Source organism: Apteryx mantelli, chromosome 3, assembly GCF_036417845.1.
Source record: "Apteryx mantelli isolate bAptMan1 chromosome 3, bAptMan1.hap1, whole genome shotgun sequence".
Lineage (NCBI taxonomy): Eukaryota > Metazoa > Chordata > Aves > Apterygiformes > Apterygidae > Apteryx > Apteryx mantelli.
This window is the reverse complement of record NC_089980.1, coordinates 140509952-140531153: the sequence shown is the minus strand read 5'-3', so window position 1 is coordinate 140531153 and position 21202 is coordinate 140509952. Positions and strand designations below refer to the sequence as shown.

General features: G+C 57.0%; 2 protein-coding genes across 4 annotated transcripts; both read left to right on the top strand.

Moving 5' to 3' along the window:
- Window positions 1-2137: 2137 nt before the first annotated feature.
- On the top strand, window positions 2138-18210 carry LOC106497706 (uridine-cytidine kinase-like 1). 3 transcript variants are annotated; one of them, XR_010883851.1, is made up of 15 exons: window positions 2138-2390; window positions 2477-2583; window positions 2651-2821; window positions 3433-3504; window positions 3819-4008; window positions 4120-4181; window positions 4717-4733; window positions 5524-5622; window positions 15567-15660; window positions 15785-15847; window positions 16339-16461; window positions 16575-16682; window positions 16775-16931; window positions 17194-17663; window positions 17770-18210. XR_010883851.1 is itself a non-coding variant. In XM_067294527.1 (15 exons), the coding sequence occupies exons 1-14, from the start codon at window positions 2138-2140 to the stop codon at window positions 17265-17267; spliced, it is 1590 nt and encodes a 529-aa protein (XP_067150628.1). In that variant the 3' UTR covers window positions 17268-17304; window positions 17448-18210. The 3 variants fall into 3 exon arrangements, 2 of the variants coding, with proteins under 2 accessions (XP_067150628.1, XP_067150627.1); XM_067294527.1 differs by having other exon boundaries at window positions 17194-17304; window positions 17448-18210; XM_067294526.1 differs by having other exon boundaries at window positions 17194-18210.
- A 193-nt stretch (window positions 18211-18403) lies between these two features.
- Window positions 18404-20925, top strand: DNAJC5G (DnaJ heat shock protein family (Hsp40) member C5 gamma). The gene is made up of 4 exons (XM_067294528.1): window positions 18404-18629; window positions 18737-18950; window positions 19115-19268; window positions 19922-20925. Exons 1-4 carry the CDS (start codon window positions 18517-18519, stop codon window positions 20002-20004), a joined length of 564 nt encoding a protein of 187 aa, XP_067150629.1. The 5' UTR covers window positions 18404-18516; the 3' UTR covers window positions 20005-20925.
- The last annotated feature ends 277 nt before the right edge of the window (window positions 20926-21202 follow it).

Sequence of the window (21202 nt, the reverse complement as noted above, 5' to 3'; positions counted from 1 at the left end):
CTCCCTTGCAGGGACGCAAAGGAGCAGGAGCGCAGGGCCGGGCGGGGGGATGCGGAGCCCCTGGGCCATCGCAGCAGGACGGTCGCCCCTGCGCCGGCCGCGGGCTGCTGCCTGCGGGGGGGCGCGTGGCGGATGCCGGGAAGGGCCGCGGGGACCGGCGAGACGTCCCTGGGGACGCCGAGGGGAAGGACCGAGGCCGGAACGGGGGGATTGGGGGGGTTGGGGAGGCCCAAGCGTGGGAAAAGGGCAGAAAGGGGCCGGTCGCCTGCAAACAGGCTGGTCAGTGCCTGTGGCCGTGCCCTGCACAGCAAGATCCTGCAGGTTGTCCCGGCTTCCCAGGAAACCCTGTTTCTGGCTGTTTTGCTGTGTCCTGCATGGCGAGATCCCGCAGGTTGTCCTGGCTTCCCAGGAAGCCCCATTTCTGGCCATTTCCCGGCATGGGGCTCTCTCTTGCACAGGTGCCAGGTGGACACTGCTGGGCACGGGGGGGCTGCAGCCGGTCCCCGGTGGGTCCCGTGGTGGTTCCCACGCCGGCCCAAGCGGTGCAGGACGAGGCTGCAGCACTGCCGGTGTCGGCACTGCCAGCCACACCGGGGCCACGGCTCCTGGCAGTTTGACTTCGTCTGGCACCGCTTCGGCAGCCCCGAGCCCCTGGTACAGCCAGGTGATGCGGTCAGGCTGTGATGTTCCTGGGATAGCAGACATAACTGTCTCTGCAGAGGGGACCAGTCCCTGTTTAAATGTGTCCAGTGTGTTATAGTCATTTATCAAACTTTTACAATGTTGTGGGGAAAATTCCTGAGGTAACTGTATTGAAAATAAAAATTAGCTTATGAGAAGATTGAGAAGAGGTGTAAATTGGTTCTTGTGGGTGGAATTGTTTTATCTGACTAAAGCGCTGAGTTAAAGGAGTTTTTTTCAGGGACTTCTGCAGGCAGTAGCCCAGCAGGAGTCCGGCCGCCCAGGCCGTGCTGGCTGTGGAGCCGGCAGAGCCCCAACGGCGCATGCAGAGGCTGAGGCCCTGCAGCCCGCTCGTGGGGCTGGGAAAACAGCCACAAGGGAAAATAACAATTGCAGCAGGAGGTCCTCAGCCGTCAGCAGGAGATTCACGCTTTGCAGACCCGGGGAGCAGGGCCCTGATCTGCACAGGAAAACTTGCAAGACAAAACGTGCAAATTCCGGCCTTGCCTTGCTGTGAGGCATTTGATGCTTTCGGCCTTCCCCCGCCTCCTTTCTCCATCCCCCGTTCTGGTGCAGATTGTGCTGTGCCCATGCTGAGCCCAGCGTGCAGCGAGCCCGCGTGGGTCCTGCCAGGCAGGCGGCTGCGCTCCTGGTGCTCCGCTGAGCCCCATGGAGGCCCTGGAGGAGCCAGGCCCTGGGGCTGCCCGGGGGAGCAGGGACAGCGCCGCCCCCGCCCGGGGCAGCGGCGTCCGGCCATGGCTCGGCCCTGGGCACCGCGGGGCCAGTCGCCCTAACACCAGCGGTGCGGGCCGAGGGGGCTCCTGCGGGACGCAGCCGGGTTGGCCGTGGGGCGGAGGCGGCGGAGGTGGGGCCGCGGGGCGGAGGAGGCAAGATGGAGGCGGCGGGACGGGGCCGCGGGACGGCTCTGCCACGGCCGGCCCATGCTGGACACACGGGGCAGCAGGGCTGAGACCAGGGACGAGCAGGCGGCTGCTTTAGGGATAGAAAAGGTTAAAATAGCAGTTCAGTTCATGCAGTCGATATACATTGTGTTAATACAACATGGGAAACGTGCTTTTTAATATACATATATGCGCATATACATATACATATACTATAGCTGGATGCTATGGCTCGAGGGTAGCTGGGCTGTAGTCGCGCGGGGGTGTGTGTGTGTGGGGAGTCTCCAGTCGCGCGGGGGCTGCCGGGAGCTGTAGTCGCGCGGGGGCTGCTGGGGGATGTAGTCGCGCGGAGGCCGTAGTCGCGCGGGTGTGTGTGCCCTCTGGGTCTGCAGTCGCGCGGGGGCTGCTGGGGGCTGTAGTCGCGCGGAGGCCGTAGTCGCGCGGGTGTGTGTGCGCGCCGGGTCTGCAGTCGCGCGGGGGCTGCCGGGAGCCGCGGGCACCACGAGCCGTCCCGGCAGCCCCCGCGGCGCGGCGCGGCGCGGTGGGGCGGGGAGATGGCGGCGGCGGCGGCGGGCGCGGAGGAGCGGCGCGGCGGCTGGGGCGCGGCGGGGCCGGAGCGCGGGTCCGGCTCGCTGGACTCGCTGCTGAGCCGGCTGCCGCTGACGCCGTCGCCGCGGAAGCGCACGGCGAGCCAGTGCAAGCCGGAGCCGCCGCTGCTGCGCACCAGCAAGCGGACGATCTACACGGCGGGCCGCCCGCCCTGGTACAGCGAGACCGGGGCGCCCGTGGACGAGGCCTTCGTCATCGGTGAGCGCCGGGGCGCGGCGGTGGGGCCGGGGCCGGGGCCGGGACCGGGCCGGCCGCGCTCACGCCCCCGCCCCCGCCGCCCGCAGGCCTGTGCGGCGGCAGCGCCTCGGGCAAGACGACGGTGGCGACGCGGATCATCGAGGCGCTGGACGTGCCCTGGGTGGTGCTGCTCTCCATGGACTCCTTCTACAAGGTGCGGGCCGGGGGGCGGTGGGCGGCGGGTGGCGGGCGCGGCGCTGAGCGCGGCGGTGCCTCCGCAGGTGCTGGACGAGGGGCAGCAGGCGCTGGCGGCCCGCAGCGACTACAACTTCGACCACCCTGATGCCTTCGACTTTGAGCTGCTCGTCAGCGTCCTCCGCAAGCTGAAGAAGGGCAAGAGCGTGAAGGTGCCAGTCTACGACTTCACCACGCACAGCCGCCGCCGTGAGTGGGTGGGTGCTACGGGCAAAGCAGACACGGCACGGGGGACCGAGGGGGGAGCGGGGGGGCTGCGCTGCCCTGTCGGGAGGGGAGCAGGGGGGAGCAGGGGGGCTGCGCTGCTCTGTCAGGGGGGAGCGGGGGGGGGGGGGTGTGCTGCCCCATGGGGCAGAGCAGCAGGGGCCAGGAGGGACACCCGTGGGGTAGGGCTCCAGGGCTGGGGGGGGGCAAAGGGAGGGAAGTGGTTGGCATGGGGGTCTCAGGCTGCAGGGGCAGGGAAGCATGCGGATGCAGGCAGGGGAATAGGGGCTGGCACAGAGTTCAGGGAGGGGCTGCAGCATAGAGCAGAGAGTGCAGGAAGGATAGGGACTGAAGGAAGAGGGACTCAGGGAGTGGCTTTGGGGGTCTAGAGCAAGCCAGGCTCTAGTGGGGTTGGGGGATAGAGGTCAGGGGTAAGAATTGGGGCCTTTAAAGGTTGGGGGGTGTAGGACAGCTACGGGGGGCATCCTGCCCACCGGTGGTTAGAGCTCAGTGTGGGTCAAGGGTTGAGGTGTTGTCTGCACTGACTGCATTGGTGCTGTGTGATGGCGGGGGCAGCACAAGCGTAACTCTTATCTGCCCACAGAAAACAGTGTACGGGGCTAATGTCATCGTGTTTGAAGGGATTCTGGCTTTTGCTAACAAGGAATTGCTGAAGGTATTGCTGTCTGATGCAGCTGGTCTGGGGCTCACCTCAGTGCGCGGTGTGGGAGGAGGCTGCAGTGGGGTGCTGCACACGGGATGAGCCATGTCCTGGCCCAGCCCTCAGTGCTGCTTGTGGGAGGGAGATGGCTGGTGTCTTTGGAGGAAGAGATCCTCCCACTGTTTGCTAACAGAGCACCCGCATGTGCCATCACTGCATGGGGTCAGATCTGGTCGGGCCCTGGATGGGGAGTGAGGCAGGTCTAAGAGGGCCCTGGGATGCGAGTGGGGAGCTGGACAGGGGGATGCTCACCCCTTCCAGTTTTCCAGCTCCTGGACATGAAAGTGTTTGTGGACACGGACTCTGACATCCGGCTGGTGCGGCGGCTGCAACGTGACATCATGGAACGTGGGCGAGATATTGTGGGTGTCATCAAGCAGTACAACAAGTTTGTGAAGCCAGCCTTCGAGCAGTACATTGAGCCCACTGTGCAGGTTGCTGACATCGTGGTGCCCAGGGGTGAGACTGCGCTGCGTCTGCTAGATCTGACCCGTGTATCAGGAGCGGGTGTCCTGTAGGCCCTGGGACAGAGGTCCAACCTCTGACCTGGCTTCTTTGCTCTCCTGTCAGGTGGGGAAAACTTTGTGGCTCTGGACCTCATTGTGCAGCACGTGCACAGCCAGCTGGAGAAGGTGAGGTGTAGGCTTGACTGCTGCTAGCTTGGGTGAGGAGGACTCAGCATGCGGAGGGAAGGATGAGGCTGCTCACAGCTGCCTTAGCCCCGTGGTCCGGGAACCTCCAGGGACTCTGTGTCACCTCCCCCTTTGCAAAAGGCCTTAGCCCATCTCTCAGGGCGGACTGAGCTGGGATGTAGGGGCTGGGGAAATGGAGAGAGGGCTGGGCACAACACCCATCCCTGCCCGTGACTCAGGGCACTTGCACTCTAGCCTGGCCCTGTTCAGCTGCTGTTGCCCTCGTTCCCAAAGCCAGCTCATCATGATCTCACTTGTCCTCACTTCCCTCATCCCTGACTGCATCCCCGTAGTCCAGGCTGGCCTCCTGTGTGTGCCCAGCAGCGGTTTCTTGTTTTCAGTTCAGCCTCAGGAGAAGGGGTGGGAGCTGGGTCTGGGCTGCCTTTTGGTGGCTATACCTGGCTAGTGCAGTGACTGGATGTTCTTTCTTTTTTTCCCCTTTTGCCACACTGAATGTCTCTGCTGTGCCACCTAGCGTGAAATCACTGTCAGGTATGGTGGAGACCCTGCCAGCTGGAGAGCGGCAGGTTCCTGGGCTGGGGGGTGGATGGCTGCCAGTACCTGCTCTTCCGAGTCCTGCCTCTTCTCTGTCCCTGCTGGCTGAAGCTTTGCTGGGACATGTGAGCAGAGCTGCTCTTCCTTGACTTTGGAGGTGGCTGCTATGCATGCAGCTTGGTTGGTGTTGATTGGCTTGGTAGGCCCCTGCACAGCTTGTCCCACAGCAGCTATGTCTGACTTGTGTGACTGGCTCCCTGTGCTGCTCCTGCTCCTTTCTGGACTGTGGTTCCTGCCCTGAATGCCAGAGTGTCCTAGGCCGTTCCCTTGTACGGGAGAAGTGCCCTGGACAATCCTCCCTGTTCTGCAGAATATCATGCAGGCACCCTCAGTGGGGTAGTTCCCATACCTCTGCGCAGTGTGGGCAGTCCTGTCCCAGGGTATCCTGTCTTGTCTGTGCAGAGCTGCCTCTCGCTTCCCAGATTCTGGCAGAAGCTTGTTTGTACAGAGGCTGACTGAAAGCTGGATGTGTGGGTGGGGAGAGGTTTGCTCCAGTTTTATGGAATGGTGCTGACTTAGGATCTAGTATCTGGCACTAAACACGGAGCCCTCCTGGGGATGAGGCAGTGAAGGTCGAGCTCTTCCTCGTGTCTGGTCTGTGCGTCTGGTTCTCTGGGAGGTGCTTTTCTTCTGAGGAGAGGGCAATCAGGGGGCCTGTGGGAGCCCAGCCATGGGGGTTGCTGTGTGCACGCGCTGTGCAGCTCTGCTCACTGCTTTCTTGTTGCAGGGCAGCCCTGGCCTCTGCCCATCAGGGGCAGCCTCTGCCGAAGACACTGAGTGTATTGGAGAACACGCCGCAGGTGCGAGGCATGCACACCATCATCAGGTATGTCCCTGCCTCCTTTGGGGATTTCTTAAATGTCCCTTACAGGTGGACAGTGCTGTAGGACCACGTTGCCAGCTGCTGTGAGGTTTCCTATCCCCTGCCTTCAGGGCTTCAGATGTAGGTGGTTTTTTGGAGCGGAACTGCTGAACAGAGCTGGCTCCAGCCTAGTGACAATTTTTGCGACAAGACTTTGGCACATCTGTCCTAGGAGAGGCAACCCCCGAAAAATTGTGGAGTCTCCATCCTTGGAGATATTCAAAAGCCGTCTGGACACAGTCCTGGGCAACGTGCTCTAGGTGACCCTGTTTGAGCAGGGGGCTTGGACTAGATGATCTCCAGAGGTCCCTGCCATCCTCAACCATTCTGTGATTCTGGGGTGGCTTTTGGGCCACAGGCGGACTTGTCTCATAGCCGGAGGAATCTAGTCAGCTCCTCCCTAGCTGGAGCACAGGTCTAGTAGCTAGTGGTGCGGGGTCACGTGCCACTGCTGCCCCTCTCCTGAGGCACTTGATTTTAGACCCAGCTTACAGAGGGGATCCAGACTGCTGCCCTGTTGCCTCCATGACTTTGCCGCTCACTTGATCCTTTCATTCCGCATAGATGCTCTCTTTTTTTCCAGGTGACAGTAGCATTAGTGTAGGGTCAAGAACCACATCCCATGGGATCACTAACGCATTCCTTGTTACTGCTGTTGCATGTGTTACTCCCTTTGAGGTTAGCCAGCCTGGAGGCTGTTAGGAGGTGCCAGCTGGTTAAGTATCCTAGCACTGGAACTTAACACAGAAGCTTGCAGCTTCTGTGTGCGTTTCTGTTACTGGGTTGTAAAACAGAGAGGGGATGCTGACCTAAGCAGCGCTGTTCTCTAGTGTCTGGCTGCTCATGTTGTGGTTGGCTACCAGTGCTCGTGTGTAGATGTGAACATAACCTCAGGGCCACACACAAGCTGCGCACCTTCTGTATAGCAAGCGTGCCACCTTCCTCTCCCCAGGTTCCTGTCTGTGCAAGAGTGCGTGACTCTTCCCTGTCAGAGTGCAGGCCCCAAAGGCAGGTCACAGTGGTGGTGAAAAAGCAGGTGATGTGCCTTGCCAGATGATGTGGCACTGCGCGTGCACCAGGAGAGACCTGTGCCAGTGTCTGAAGCCCATTGTACCTCATCCCTAGGTCGTGGGTTCCTAGTGGTTCTGATTTTTCTGATTCAGGTCCATCAGCTTCTAAGGGAACCTTGGAGCAGGTGTGACCTTGTCCCTGCAGCATCTCCTTCCTCCAGTGCACTGGCAGCAGCTTCTTCACGATAGCCTGAGTTGATTTCTCTAGCTCATCTGCTGTCTGTGCTCATGGTACACTGATAAATGAAGGTCCCAGGGAAATCCTGGGGGCCCGCTCATCCAGTGATTGAATGTTGTTTGCTTGGAAGTGGGCAGAAGTCTTCCTTTATGCCAGGCTTATGCAGGAAGAGAAAAACACAAGACTTTGTGCAGGTGCCCTCCCATCTTTAGCCTTCTTGTTCACAGGCTCTGGTGTAGACCTTTTACCTAAGGTTCTCCCGTTTCTTAGGAGAGCCAGCAGTGTTATGCTGTTTGCTGCTGTCAGACAAGCATGAGCCTGGGCTCATGCATTAGCAGTGCCTAAATGCCAGGCTCCCAACAGTCCCTGTCCAGCAGGGACAACAGCCCAGGAGCACTCTGAATCCTCTCTAATCTATTGCCTGCTGCTCCTGTCTTCCTCCTTGATGTTGCCATCCTTTAACCTTGCTGGGAATGGCCTGTTTTCTGGGCCTGTAGTGCCTCTGCCTTTATGCCACAAGCCTCCAATAATGTTAAGCTGTTTAGACTTAGGAGTTTGTTCAGCTGCCTTGGGGAGGGATGGATCAAATGGATATACATTTTGGTTGGAATCTAGCACCACTGCTGATCTCAAATTACTGTAACAACACTGTGCTTCTGGAGCTGGCTTGTGTGATTGACAGGAGTGCAGGAAGGCGGACTTTGCCTCTTCCAGATGGTCGATGAAAAATACCACATTTATGAGGGGCGTTGACTTGCCCTGTCAGCCACCCCCTCAAATCCTGCTGCAGCCCAACAAAGCCAGGAAGACTGAAGCAATTCTGTTATTAAGAACTCTTAAGTTGAGAAAATCTTTCAGCCAAGAGTTCCTGTATTCATCAACATCGGGTAGTTTATATTTCTGGTGCTTACGGGTAACATGTGATTGCTTGGCAGCACTCAATTACTTCTGCATGACTTCAGCAAGGTCCTTTGTCCTTATGCCTGACTCTCTGGACTTCCCTCTGCACCAGAGGCTCTGCTGCCTACCTGCTGATACTCTCCTGGGTTCCCTGGAGAGATCCAGACTGGCGGAGGATTGAATGCACACTTGGCTGGTCTGTACCTTCTGCCAAACTTCCCGTACTTCTGTACATGAAGTTACTGTGTCTTGGTAAATCTGATCTCCTGTCTTTATTCCAGCTTCTGGGATGGCAGTGCTGTGGTGTCGTCAGCTCCTTTCAGCCGTAGCAGCCCTTGTGGAGTGCTAGCACTGCATTTCTGAGTTTACTGGCACATTACATATCTGTGGATGCACCAGAGAGCTGTTAATCAGGTTTTCCCTCCAACTTCCCTTTTTCCATTCTGCCTTTCCCAGTGCAGTTCCCTTGGAGACAGCCTGTTAATCTCAGCTTGCCAGGCTGCTGCTGGCCAACATCATTTCCCTGTTGTTCAATATTGGAAGCTCTTTTGTGCTTCAGCCTTCTGCCTCTTTGAGGGTCCTCCTGGAAGATTATTTTGTGACGGTAAACGAGCATCTCGCTGAATACAGTCATGGCAACTTGAGTCTTGGCATCTCAGGGAGAAGGGGTTTCCAGAGTTTTCATTTTCCAGAGATTTTCTGCTATTGTGGAGAGGTGGAGACTGAAAAACAATCCTAAACATAGAGTAGCTGAATGATTTTATTCATGTTCAGGCTGAGAATGGAGAGTGTGATAAGGGTATGGTCATACCTTCCAACTTACAAGATACCCCTGTATCAGGGCTAGGTCATGATAGTAGATAGAAGCATTTTTTTACCACGTCAGGACTTCTCAGTACATGAACAGTCTTTTCTGGCCCCTTCACAGCCCTGAGAGCCTCCATCAAAATTTCTGGTCCTATTTGCTTATCAAAGGAGGAAAATGGGCCCAGGGATTTTTTTTTTTTATCAAGGTAATTTGACTTGTGGGGTTGTTTCCTCAAACATCTATTAACTTTTTACAGCTTGCATTTGGTAGATCCCTTACAGCCATTCTGCCTGGTGGTGTCCAAATGTGCTTTGGCTGAAAGGACCACCTTGGTCAGCATCAGTGTGACTTGGTCCTGAAACAACTAGACCAGCCTTCTGCCACCTGGAGATGGATGTCCGGCTGTTTGGGCATGTGATTCCTTTCAGCGGGTAATGCGGTGGGACTGAGTGCGTGAATTGTTTGCAGAGCCACTTACTCCTCCCACCACTTCTGGAGCGTTTTGGGCTATCTCTGCCACAAGAGAACTGGGCTTTCTTTCCACTGTTTGCATCTTGGCACTCATGTACTTGTGGAAAGGCTCCAAGACGTAAGGATGCTCCTTAACCCCTTGGAGTGCCGTCCTGAGACTGCATAGGAACCTCCCCTCTGTTGAAGCACTAACCTGCCTGTCCCTCCCTGAGCCCTGTACTTCCAGGTGTCAGGGACTGCTCCAGGCGACCTGATTGCCCCTGTCCATGGGAGAGCAGCCCAAGGGGTCAACAGAACCAGTGCAGAGGTTCTCACGGGGCAGCTGACTGGAAGAGACTTCCCTAGGGAGGCAGAGCTGCTGACGGGATTTGTCCTCCTGGAACTCAGAAGATGCCAGGGACTTCCCTGCAGAGTGCCTCTCACAGTGCAGAGGCTCTATCTGTGCTCACAAATCCCTATGTTGTTGCAAAGGCCTCTTAGTCCAAGACTGCCTTTGGGAAGGTGACCCCTCCTTCTCTATTAAGCTAGGGATTTCAGGACCCTCTTCCAGGTAAATATTTGTGGAGAAGACTGCTCCATGTTGCCCACAATGTTGGAGCTCTTGTAGGCAATCCTTGCTTCTCCTTTGGGTGCTTATCTGCTTTCTCAGATGAACTGTTTATTTGTGCACTCGCACCTTGCAGTTCTCCTGCTCCCTCACAGTACCCCTTGGATTCCCAGGGACTGCAGGTTCGGAAGAACGGAGGGGGCTGCCTCTCTGTAGCCGTGTGCGTGCTGTGTGGAGGCAGTGGGCTTTTATGCACCTCCAGCAATGTGGCCAAGAATTCTGTGGGTGAACGTATGGTTTGAGTGCGCCCACAGGGGGAGTACACATGTAGACAGCCCATCTTGAAGAGATGTAGGCAGGGCACTTTTTTCTTTCCAGATCAGGATGGGTTTTCTGACTTCCTCTGGGAGTCCCCCATTATCCCAAGGTTTGTTGAAAATATCCACATTAGTAGGTCACGGTTTGCTTGTTGGTCACTGCAAAGCTCTTGGATGCAAGCTACCCAGGTCTGACTGCAAAAAATATCTCAGGATACTAGCAGCTTTTTTATCCTTCTCCTGAGCTACTGTTGGCTGGAACGTGTCTCATCATTTGCTGTGTGATGTGAGAAATGGCAGATGATGCCCTAAAATACAGAATTAAAAATATTCAGTATCCTTCTGCCTTTTCTGGACCGTTGCCAACTCCACCACTTCCATCTGGTAACTGGCAAATATCTTTGTTAGGATTCCTTTGTTCCTTATGTTCTCAAGAAAATATCGTGGGTATACATAGATAGCACTGTTTTTAGATACGGGTCAAAAAGAGAAAACAGATTTCAGCAGCTTCTTATTAATACTGCATCACAGTCCTTCAGTGCCAGTTCAGGGCTCTCTCTTTTGGTTATCACTCAGCTAGAGAACCAGAAACTTGTTCTTGAGGGTTCTCCAGCAAAATGACACTTACATTACAGCCTGCTATTTATTCTTTTGTCAAAGCAGCCACGGACTGCAAGGAATAGAAAAGGGATATCCTTGGAATCTTTATATGGTCACATTTTAAATATCTAGCAAGTCTCAAAATTTTCTTGTTTTCCTGCTGATTGACCTCTTGGTGTAATTACTTTGCCTTCAGGCATTTCACACTTATAAAACTGCTAGCGGAATAATTGTTTTGCTTACCTGAAAATAGCCCTCTGAGAAAAGTGGGACTGGGACAGTCCTACCTGCCTGTTGTTTATAGAACTGCCTTACACACTTGTGTCACTGTGATTTTTAAACCATTTGTTGTAGGAAATGCATGGTTTCATGCAACAGTTTCTTTTGGGTAACTCGTGAGTTAGACTGTTAGCACAAGTGTGTGCTGATGACCAAAACACTCTCGATATGAAAAGCCATCCTTCTTCCCTTTCTGTCCCCTGCACTGGGATTAGATTGTATATAAATAAAGTTGGCTTTACCATTTCTGGTGGAGAAGGGGGAGGTTTCCTGTAAGTTACCTCATTGTGGTTTTTATTCTGTGCATCCCTTCTTGCTGCTCCCAGCACTTGATGTGATGAGATTTTTGTCATGCATCTAAAAATGTGTCTGGTTGCTGGCAGTGGTTTATCTCTAGTTTGGTACATAAACGGAAGAGTTGAGAACATGTGTCAGAAGTTGTTTTCTGTTAACAGTTTCAGGGAACTCAGTTGCTCTTGACACAGTGCAGTGGACTTGTTTCTTCCATGTTCAAGGCCTCAGGAGCCAGCCGTCTTGTGGTCAGTTGCAGGTGTGCTCTGTCCCAGCTCACGCCTTACCTGACAGTGGCCAATACAAAACAGTCATCACTTGCTCTTGCATTTCCAATGCCCTAAGAGCCGCTAATGCTGTCTGACATTCTGCTGTTCCCTCCTCCCTTTCTCTTACTCCCTGTTTCCACGTAGTCAGCAGTTATCTTCTAAACCTCCAGCCTTGCAAATCTTCCAGCAGAGATTCAGCAGCAGTCAGAGAGGTGGTGCTCAGAACGAGTAATGCTGCACCTTCGTGCTTGCTTCTCAGGCACCTGCGTAACCTCTGTTCAGTGTCAGCATGCACGCCTAAACTAGGCTGATGCCATGCTCACTTGTCCCTTCCTTTTGCTCTTGGTTTTATGCACTTTATTAGTCTAGCCAGCCCGCCACGCAGTGTCAGCTCTGAACCGTCTCCCCTTTGTCCTGAAGAGGACTGAGCAGTATCGCGTGGCCTCCTTTCACTTTACACCATTTGTGTTGTCTGTTGAAGCTTTATCTCCTGGTTCCAGGGAAACTGAACATTTTTCTTGACTATGTGGTCCTTCCCAGACAACACCCTATGTCTTTAACAAGCCCCAAACATGCATTACCACTTCCTTTTATGCTCTGCACTTTATTTTCAATTTGGATGTCATTTCAACTTCCTGTATGACAACACGAAAGTTCCCTTGCCTTGTTTGAATGCTTCTCGGATGCACTGAAGACTGTGATGAATACATTTCCTCCCAGGTGGAGATTTGATGCTGAATGCTTCAGGCGTTCTTCCTATACATCCAATCTACAGTGGGCAGTGGAAGGACATTAATGCATTAGTCCTGATTGGCTTCAGCTGCTTGGGACTGCAGTCAGCAGCAGCAGCTGGTCATTTTGACCTCCAAATTGATGGCATTCAGAGCACCCTACTCCTTTCAACATCTTTGTTGTTAGCGAGGATGCCTGTATCTTTGCAGCATCTCTTTCTCAGGCTTGCGTCATTCTTGAGCCATTTCTGGATTGTAGTAGAACTCTCTGAAACTGCGTCAGTTCATTTGGATTGGTTTTGAAGTTATCTGCAATTCTTCCGTGGTTCTGTACTGAGTTAACAGCTTCTACTGAACATTTGTTAAAACTAGTTGAGTCTCATTTTACGTGAAGGTGATTATCTGCTCCAAATGGAAATGCTTTCCCTGGAGAGTGAAAAGCCCCAGGACCTATGTCTCGTCATCATGTCTCCCTTCTGAGAGGAAGCGAACAAGTCCTTCTCATGTATGTGAGACTAATCCAACAGGCTCCTAGGTCCCTATTCACATTGTGTTTAGTTACTTGACTAGTTTGGGGTTTGGCCTCTCTTTTTCCCATTTCAGAAGTGGGTTTGGGGAAATGCCTTTTCTGAAGCCGTACAGTGATCTTTGCTTTGGATTGCTAGCAGAGATGGGCCAGCTTTGGCTACTGGCTTACCTATCATTATATGTTCTCAGGACTGGATGGCAATCCTAGCTCAGTTTCCTTTCCAAGCTTACCGGAGTCATTAAGCAGTATGACCAGTGCTCTTTGACAGTACCTTACTACAGGCCAGCCAGTCTTTAGTGGCAGCAATATCTGCACTAAAGACTTTTGCCACAAGGTAGTTGCCTGCTACTTATGGGAAGTTACCATGATTTTCTTCTGCTCTTCTTTAGCCACCAGCCTGTAATAAAAATAAATAAAATAAAACCAAAAAAATCACTGCTTTTTCTGCTACAATGATAAAGAAGCTCTCCAGGGCAAGCCTAAGCCTGACTTCTGCAGGAGGAAGGAGGTACAATGAAGAGCAGGAACCATAGCCACGGTCATGGAGATGGTTAGAAAGGCTCTGTAGGCTGCCTTTCCCTTGAGGGAAACCTGTTGGAGCTGTTTGAGGAACCGTTAATTATGGATGAAGGAGAATTATTTGCTAAAAATCTCTCTTCCCTTTTGTAAACCCCCTTGAATAGGTCCATTGCCAAAGATAAGTAGTGGAATAAGAAGAAAGATTCTTGTAGTGACAGATACTTGGTTGAAAGATAGGAAACAGAGGGAAAGAGTAAATGTTGTACTGAGAAAACTGAGGGGAGTCACCAGTCAGTCCTGCTGGGATCTGTGATGTTCAGCATATTCGGCCCTTTTGTGCAGATCAGTTTTGACCAAGATGACAGTTTGCTACTATTCAAGTAATAAAAATGAGTTCCAACTGGAGAACTGCAGAATGGTTTAGACTGCAATTTGCAGTTGTTGAAATAGCAGATGAAGTTCAGCATAGGTAGTGGCAAGCAAGTCCCTTGGGAAGGCCAGTTGCTGCTTTGTGGAGTGGGCTGTGCTCTGTGAGCACCTGAACCTGGGTTTCCTGGCAGACTTTGCTCACGCTCACTCAACCCTGCAGTGCTAATGGTGGTGAATATCTTGGGGAAGGTTATCTGCAGTGCGGGCTTGCCCCTATGCTCAACCAGTGCCTGGCAAAACTGAGGACAGTGGCAGGTGCCCCAGCTGATGTAAGCCTGTGTGATGCCAGACTGGCTTCTCCTTTATGGATTTCTGTCCTCACACAGGGCAAAGGCTTTGTCTACATACGTGCTGTGGTAGAAGCTCTGAAAGGAGCCACTGACAGCAGTGCTGAGTCCTGTGGACCATACATGTACATGCATCACCTGCCAAGTTGTCGTATGAAAGACACTGGCTACTACCAAGGCAGAACCTGGACAGTTGTGCAAGTTCTGCCTGCATTCATGATCAGGCTGTCTCTGTGGTCCCTGCAATGTCTGGTCAGATGTGATCACCATTTCTGTCCTCTGGGCCCCCCCCATAGATCTTCACAGGTGCCGATGCCTTGCCCTGCCAAGTCTTGCAGACAGTGCGCACCGTTGCAGTCCTCCTGGCTTCTCTCCTATGCTTGCAGTCTTGGAGAAGCACTCAGGGCAGCTGACATCTTTCCCTCCTTGCTCTCATTTTTGTGACCGTGCTGGTGAGGTTCTCATGGTCCTATGACTACTACCCTGTTGCATTAGCAGTCCTTGCCATGAGGCTAGCCAGTCCTTAAACGATTTCAGTGTTTCTTGTGCAGGCAAGATTACAATGTTTCTGTGGAAGGAGGTCCTACAGCCTCTCTGACCACTGTTCTAATATTTGACTACTGTCATCAGGAAAATGCTCCTAATATCTAATGGGAATTTTCCCTATCCCAACTTGTGCCATTGCCTCTCATCCTGTCCCTGTGCCCCCAAAGAGAGTTCAGCCCTTGCTTCTCTCCACCCACTCGTTAGGTTGTTGAGGACAGGAATAAGATCCCTCTTTGCCTTCTCTTCTCCCAGCTACACAAACCCAGCTTTCTTGGCTTCTCCTCGTATGTCCTGTGCTCCAGCCCCCAGCCAGCCTGGTGGGCCCCGCTTGCTCCAGGGATCTCACATCTGTCTGGTACTGGGAGTCTCATACTGGGCACTGTGTGGGAGATGTGCCTCACAGGTGCTGAACAGAGGGAATAACCCCTTCCCTCAGCCTGCTGGTTCACGTGGAAATTTCATTCCCGGCAAGGTTTTAAAATGTCTAAGCACCCAGGCCAAGGGCAGCTGCTAACATCAACCAGGCTGAGGTTTAGGGCTGCAGTTCTGTGCTCCCCATCCCCAGTGTGTGGTATTGGGGTTCCAGCTCTGCTGCAGCTGAGTGCCACTGTCCCTCCCATCACGTCACAGGACACGCTGATATGCATCTCTTCCATGACCTCATATTTCCTGTGCCAGACCATTTTTCCAGTGTGATCCTGCAGGTAGAACTTCATGCATGGAGCTGCAGTCAGCCTGTACAGTGTTTTCTTCCCATTCCTCCGAGTGCCAGGTCTCCTGGCAAGGCCATTCCTGGATAGTTGTCTGTCACTCTAGCCAGAACAGCACCTAGAGAAGCTCTGTCCCAAGCTGAGAGGTCAGGAGGGTATGAGGATAATCCTGTGGGCCCTGGCCCTTCTCCTCCCTGTGCAATCTCAAGGGAGATCTCCAGATGGTCTGCTCTAAGCTGGGGTCTTAAGAGCCTTAATGATTAGTGGCAATGTCTCATCCCCCTTCCTCCTCCCGCTGAGAGCTTCCAGGTTACCACAGGTTGTTCTTTGTTCATTCTTGCTTTCCTTTTGAGCCCTTCCTTTGCTGGCTCCAAGGTGGAGCAGGGACTCTGCTCTCATCTCCCACATCGGTATCCTCCCTCAACAGGAACAAGGACACGACCAGGGATGAGTTCATCTTCTACTCCAAGCGCCTAATGAGGCTGTTGATTGAACATGCCCTCTCCTTCCTGCCGCTCAAGGTATGTGACTGCTCCTTGGGTGCAGCCATGGCCACATCATTGTCTTCCCTGTGCCCCCCTGAGCAAGCTGGGCCATGCTGGAGCCTGGATTTGTCTGTACTCTGTTAACCTCCCCTTTCTTCAGTCGGTTACTGTGGAGACGCCCCAGGGGACAACGTACGAAGGAAAGCGGTTTCACAGGCAGAGGGTGAGACATTGTCCCAGCCCCTTTCTCCCTCGCAGACATGCAGCCCCCCCATTTCTAGGGTTGGTACTGACCGGGAAAACTGGTGGCTCTCTGGGTCCATCGCTGTGCATAGGAACTGCTTGGCTAGGCTTGTTTCCCTCATCCCACGGTGCAGAGATAATGCATTCAGGCCTCCTTGGAGCCTCAGAGCTCCCCAGGGCAGAGACTATCTCTTGGGCCCCTGGCCAGAGGCATGAGGGCGTCGCAGAGCTGTGGAGCTGGGGAAGGGCAGGTGAGACTGGAGATTGGACTTGGGCATGAGGAGATCTGGGGGCACCCAGCTGGTCTTGCTGCCTCTCTGTGGAGGCAGTGCTGTGTGCCTCTGAGGAGGCTGTTGGGCTGCTGTTCTGGAGGCAGCCTGAGGGGCTGGGCTCCCCTGCTCGAGTGACCGACACGCAGGGGGCTCACCAGGGTGGCAACGCAAAGCAAGCGTGCTCTTGTCCCTTCCACAGATCACAGGTGTGTCCATCCTGAGAGCAGGGGAGACCATGGAGCAGGCCCTTACTGCTGTCTGCAAAGACATCCGGCTGGGCAAGATACTCATCCAGACCAACCACGACACAGGGGAGCCCGAGGTGAGCAGCGCCTACTGGCCTGGGGCCATTTCTGGTGTGGAACATCCCAGCCAAGCTCCCACCATCAGCCAAGGCATCATGGGGTAGGTGACCACGTCTGCTTCCCTCTGCAGCTCCACTACCTGCGCCTTCCCAAGGAGATCAGCGAAGACTATGTCATCCTCATGGACAGCACTGTGTCCACGGGTGCCGCAGCCATGATGGCAGTGCGTGTCTTACTGGTAAGGGGACAAGGCTGGTGGGGCGCAGGGGCTGGGGGCACGCAGCCCTCCTCCTGCGGCTGGCCAGGCTCTCACGACTGTCTGTGCTGCAGGACCATGATGTGCAAGAGGACAAGATCTTCTTGCTGTCGCTGCTGATGGCAGAGATGGGGGTGCACTCCGTGGCTTACGCCTTTCCTCGTGTCCGCATCATCACTACTGCTGTGGATAAGAGGATCAATGAGGAGTTCCACATCATCCCGGGCATTGGTGAGGGGTGGACGCTGGTGTGTTGGCCGCACAGCCTGCGCCTTTCCGGCTGGGCACTGGCCAGGCCCCGTGGTCTCCCTTGTCTCATCCCATCCTCATCACAGACTGCCTGGGCACCCGCTGGGACTCTGGTGGGGGTGCCACGTTGCCATGCTGAGAGCAGAGCCCTGCTCCCCTGGGGTCCTCGGCTGTGCTGGGGAGGGCGCGAAGTGGGATGGGGTCCAGTGCTGCCAGTGCCTCACTCTGTCCCCTCGTCCTTCAGGTAACTTCGGGGACAGATATTTCGGTACTGACGCTCCGTCCGCCTGGTGTGAGAGTGACAGCATGGACTGCTGAGCGGGCTGCCCTGGCCACCAGCCGGGCTGGCCACTGGGTGGGCTGCCCACCTCTGCCCCCAGGAGGGGCTCCGAGCTGCCAGCTTGTGCCCAGCCCCAGCACAGGGCCCTGTGCCAACCTCAGGCTCTCCAGCCCTGCAGGACTAGCCCCCCGCCGCCAGCCTCTCCCTCCGCCCCACAGGAATGGCTCCTCGCGGGATGGATCCTCACCCCTGCGCAGGGAGGGACGTCACCTCCTGCAGCCCGCTTCGGTGAGGTGGGGAGAGAGGCGCTCCTCGTTGCAAGGAGATCTGCTTCTGCAGCCTGGCCAAGCCTGCGCGCCCAGGAAAGGAGAGGTGGTCTCCTTCCAGCGCCTTTCCGAAGCACGGGTGTGAGAGGTCACCCGCTCCCGTACGAGGCAGGTGGACGGGGACCAGTCCCCTCGAGGCTTCCTCTGGGGGCTGTGTGTGTGCGTGCAGGCTCACTTGCTGGAATCTGTATTTATTTGTATTTATTCTGAGCAGCTGCCCACCTGGCTCTCCTCCTGCCCTGCCTGGGCAGGCCAGCTACTTGAAAAACTACCAGGGACTGGGGTTCTCCTCAAGGAAACGCCTCGCCCCACTGATGCGACACTCCGTCCCCTCCCTGCACCGGCCTGGGGAGGGCGGGGGCTGCCTGCAGCCCCTGCGGCCGCAGCGATGCTTTGATATTCAAGCCCTCTCCCCGCTGCCTTCCGGCGCCGCGGGCGGCCGGGTGCCGGCCCGAGGGCCGCGCTGCAGCAGGCCGCCGCCGGGGCTCGGTGTGCGGGGCCCGGGGCAGCCGTGTGGGGGTCCCTGCGGGGATCCTCCCGCTCCTCCGCGGCTAGGGGCCCCGGTCCCGGCCCCGGCGCGGCGCTCCCCGCGCTCGGTGCTGTACGCGGCGGCCTCGGTCTCGCACGGCAATAAAGGAGCAGCGCCGAGCGCCGAGTCCTGCTGGCGGCGGGGCGGGGGGACCCGGGGGGGACGGGGCGGGGCCTGGGGGCGGGGCGCCGCCGGGGCCGCGGGCCCGTGAGCTCCGTCTGTGACGCAGCTGCCGCTGTGGGCGCCAGCGCGCCTGCGCGGGCGGGGAGGGGCGGGGCGGCGCATGCGCAGCGCGGCGCTGGGCGGTGGCGCGCGCAGGCGCAGAGGCGGCGCCGGGGCCGCCGTGCGGAAGCGCCGGTGAGGGGCGGCGGGTCGGGTCGCGGGGCCGCGCCGCGCCGTGACGCGTCGCCGGTGCTCGTCGCCGCAGGCAGGATGGCGGAGCCCAGCCGGCCGCAGCGGAAGTTGTCGCGGGCCGGGGAGAGCCTCTACCATGTCCTGGGCCTGGAGAAGGGCGCCTCCCCCGAGGAGATCAAGAAGGCCTACCGGTACGGCGGGCCGGGCCGGGCCGGGCCGGGCGGGGGGCGGCGGGGCGAGGCGGGGGTGGGGGGCCGCGGTGCCGGTGCCGCGCCGTGCCAGCCCCGGTGCCCCGCAGGAAGCTGGCCCTCAAGTACCACCCGGACAAGAACCCCGACGACCCGGCGGCGGCCGAGCGCTTCAAGGAGATCAACAGCGCCCACGCCACGCTGAGCGACGAGGGCAAGCGGCGCATCTACGCCGAGTACGGCTCTATGGGGCTCTACGTGGCCGAGCAGTTCGGCGAGGACAGCGTCAAGTACTACTTCCTCATGTCCAAGTGGTGGTTCAAGGTGAGCCCTGCCCCGCCGCTGCCGCGCGCCCGCGCCAGAGGGCTCGCAGGGCTGCCGTGGGGGGTCAGCAGGTCAGCGGGGCAGCAGCCCCGGGGACGGGGTCAGCCGTGGGGCCTGGGCTGACAGCGGGCTCAGGTGTCTCACAACGCGCCTCCCCTCTGCAGGCCCTGGGTCTGTGCTGTGGCATCATCACCTGCTGCTGTTGCTGCTGCTGCTGCTGCTTCTGCTGCGGGAAGTGCCGACCGCCCGAGGAGGACGAGTCCTACAAGTACGTCAACCCCGAGGACCTGGAGGCGCAGATCCGTGCGGAGGACAGCGGTGAGTTAGGCAGTCTCTGTGCCCCTTTGTATGTCCAGCTCCTGTGTCTGCGAGCGCCTGGCTCTTTTCTGCTGCGTGAGGTTTCTGGGGGAGATCTTGTCTCATTTGGGGAGACTGTGCTCTTATTAAACGGTAGGATCTGACTTAGCAACATGTGTTGCTCAAGAGCCAACCTTGGTGTTTCTAGCTTGAGCCTTGGTGATGAGAGGTGGTAGAGGGAGCCCCTGTGCAGGTTATCGAGAGTATCTTGCCCTTCCTCATTTCCTCCTTGGAGAGGGCTCCCTGAAGGTCCTGTAGGGGTTTGGGGTCCAGAGACACCTGGGCTCGTGCTCTCCTGGGGAAGGAGTGCAGGGAGAGCAGCCATGCTCTATGCTGGTCCTTCCCCGGTGCTGGTAGGCTGTGGCCATGCTGGGATCTACAGTCTGAGATACTCTGGGATTTGTACTACTCTTAGGTCATCTCTGCAGGCTTCCCTGGGGTGAGGGGACTGCTGGAGTGGCTGTGTGTTGGCTGGAGGTGTGGGCCCTTGTCAGATAGGGCGGAGAGCTTTGGTTCGTGGGAGACTGAATGAGGGCATTGGGATGTCCCAAACAGCTGTTTCCCGGCACCACGGCATGAGGCTCAGCCGCTGACCTGCAGCTCTTGTTTTCCAGATATGCAGATACCTATTGTGGCCCAGCCCCCGCCTGCCGGAGCGGAGCCATCGCAGGGCGTCAGCACCAAGACGAATGCATGAGGCTGGCCTCAGCCCCGCCAACAGCCCCAGGACTCTGGGCAGGGACCCCCCTTTGGGACTGTCGCTTTCCAGGACTCCTGTCCTGCCACCCAGGGTGGCTGTCCAGCCTCACTGTGGCTAGAATCTCAGGTTAAATTGGCCAGCATCAGTGCAGAGGCTCTTGTGCCCCTGTTCGAGCTCCACAGAGATACCCCTGTATCCCAGCACTGGCGACAGAGGTGGCCTGGAGCCCCTTGCTGCTGTGCCCCATCCCCAGTGCCTCTTCTGCCGCTGTGTCCCAGCCCAGCCCTGGGCACCAGCTCTCAGGTGAGGCCCCGCTGAAGGCAGACTGAACCCACTGTGACTGGACTATGACCGGAGAGGCCGGGACTGGCTCCCTGCTGGGACCAGCCGCTGGTGCTGCGCTCCAGCCCTGTGCGCGGCCTGGCCGCTCACCAGCAGCACTGGGCGCCCCCATCCCATGTGCGCCCCGGCCCCTTGCTGCCCCGCTGGCTCTGGCTTGGCTGGGGGTCGCTGTTTGTGGCTGTGGCAGCAGCCCGTTGCCAGAGCCGGGTGCTCTCCTCGGGGCCCAGCAGCCTGCCGGCAGCGTGCGGGGGCCGCCTGGTCCAGGCTCCGCAGCCTGCAGGAAGCGGCCGAGGGTATTAGAGACCATTAGCACTGTAATCCCTGGGGCTGGGCTGAGCCTGCTCCCTGCCCACATGGGGACCCTCCGTACAGGTGCTGGGTGCCAAATGCTGCTTGCGGGGCTGGGGTGCGGCCATCTGTACCTCCTTCCTCTGTGCCCCTGCGGTCCTGGGGCGCCGGCTGTGCCCCACGCTGCCTGTTGCTGGCAGGCTCCCTGCAGGGCTGCGCCCAGGCACAGGCACTTTCCTTGGGTTTGTATAGGTTTTATGGGCACCATTAAAGGATGATGGGAGGGGAGCGTGTTTCTGCGTGGTCTCTAGCCTGGTAGGAGCTGCCTGAACGCTCTCAGGCGGGTGTTGCCCTGGTGGGAGGTGCCCTTGCCTGGCTCTGCCCTGTGCTGGCTGAGGCCGTAGGGGTGGTGGGCTGAGGAAGGGGGGCCGAGTCGGTGGGTCGCAGCTCAAGTGCTGCTAGAGGGGGCAGTTTCTGGCAGGGGTGAATGTCATTTCGTCTCCTGTCGTCTTCCTGGGACAGCTCCGCACCCTCTGGATGGTGCTGGCTGTCAGGGGTCCAGGCC

Excerpts from the sequence above, each read along its gene's own strand:
- LOC106497706 (XM_067294527.1), top strand. The coding sequence starts at position 2,138 with ATGGCGGCGGCGGCGGCGGGCGCGGAGGAGCGGCGCGGCGGCTGGGGC. Across the intron at positions 2,822-3,432 it reads ACAGCCGCCGCCGTGAGTGG|AAAACAGTGTACGGGGCTAA; the intron begins GTGGGTGCTACG and ends ATCTGCCCACAG. Across the intron at positions 5,623-15,566 it reads GGCATGCACACCATCATCAG|GAACAAGGACACGACCAGGG; the intron begins GTATGTCCCTGC and ends CTCCCTCAACAG.
- DNAJC5G (XM_067294528.1), top strand. The coding sequence starts at position 18,517 with ATGGCGGAGCCCAGCCGGCCGCAGCGGAAGTTGTCGCGGGCCGGGGAG. Across the intron at positions 18,630-18,736 it reads GAGATCAAGAAGGCCTACCG|GAAGCTGGCCCTCAAGTACC; the intron begins GTACGGCGGGCC and ends GGTGCCCCGCAG. Across the intron at positions 18,951-19,114 it reads TGTCCAAGTGGTGGTTCAAG|GCCCTGGGTCTGTGCTGTGG; the intron begins GTGAGCCCTGCC and ends TCCCCTCTGCAG.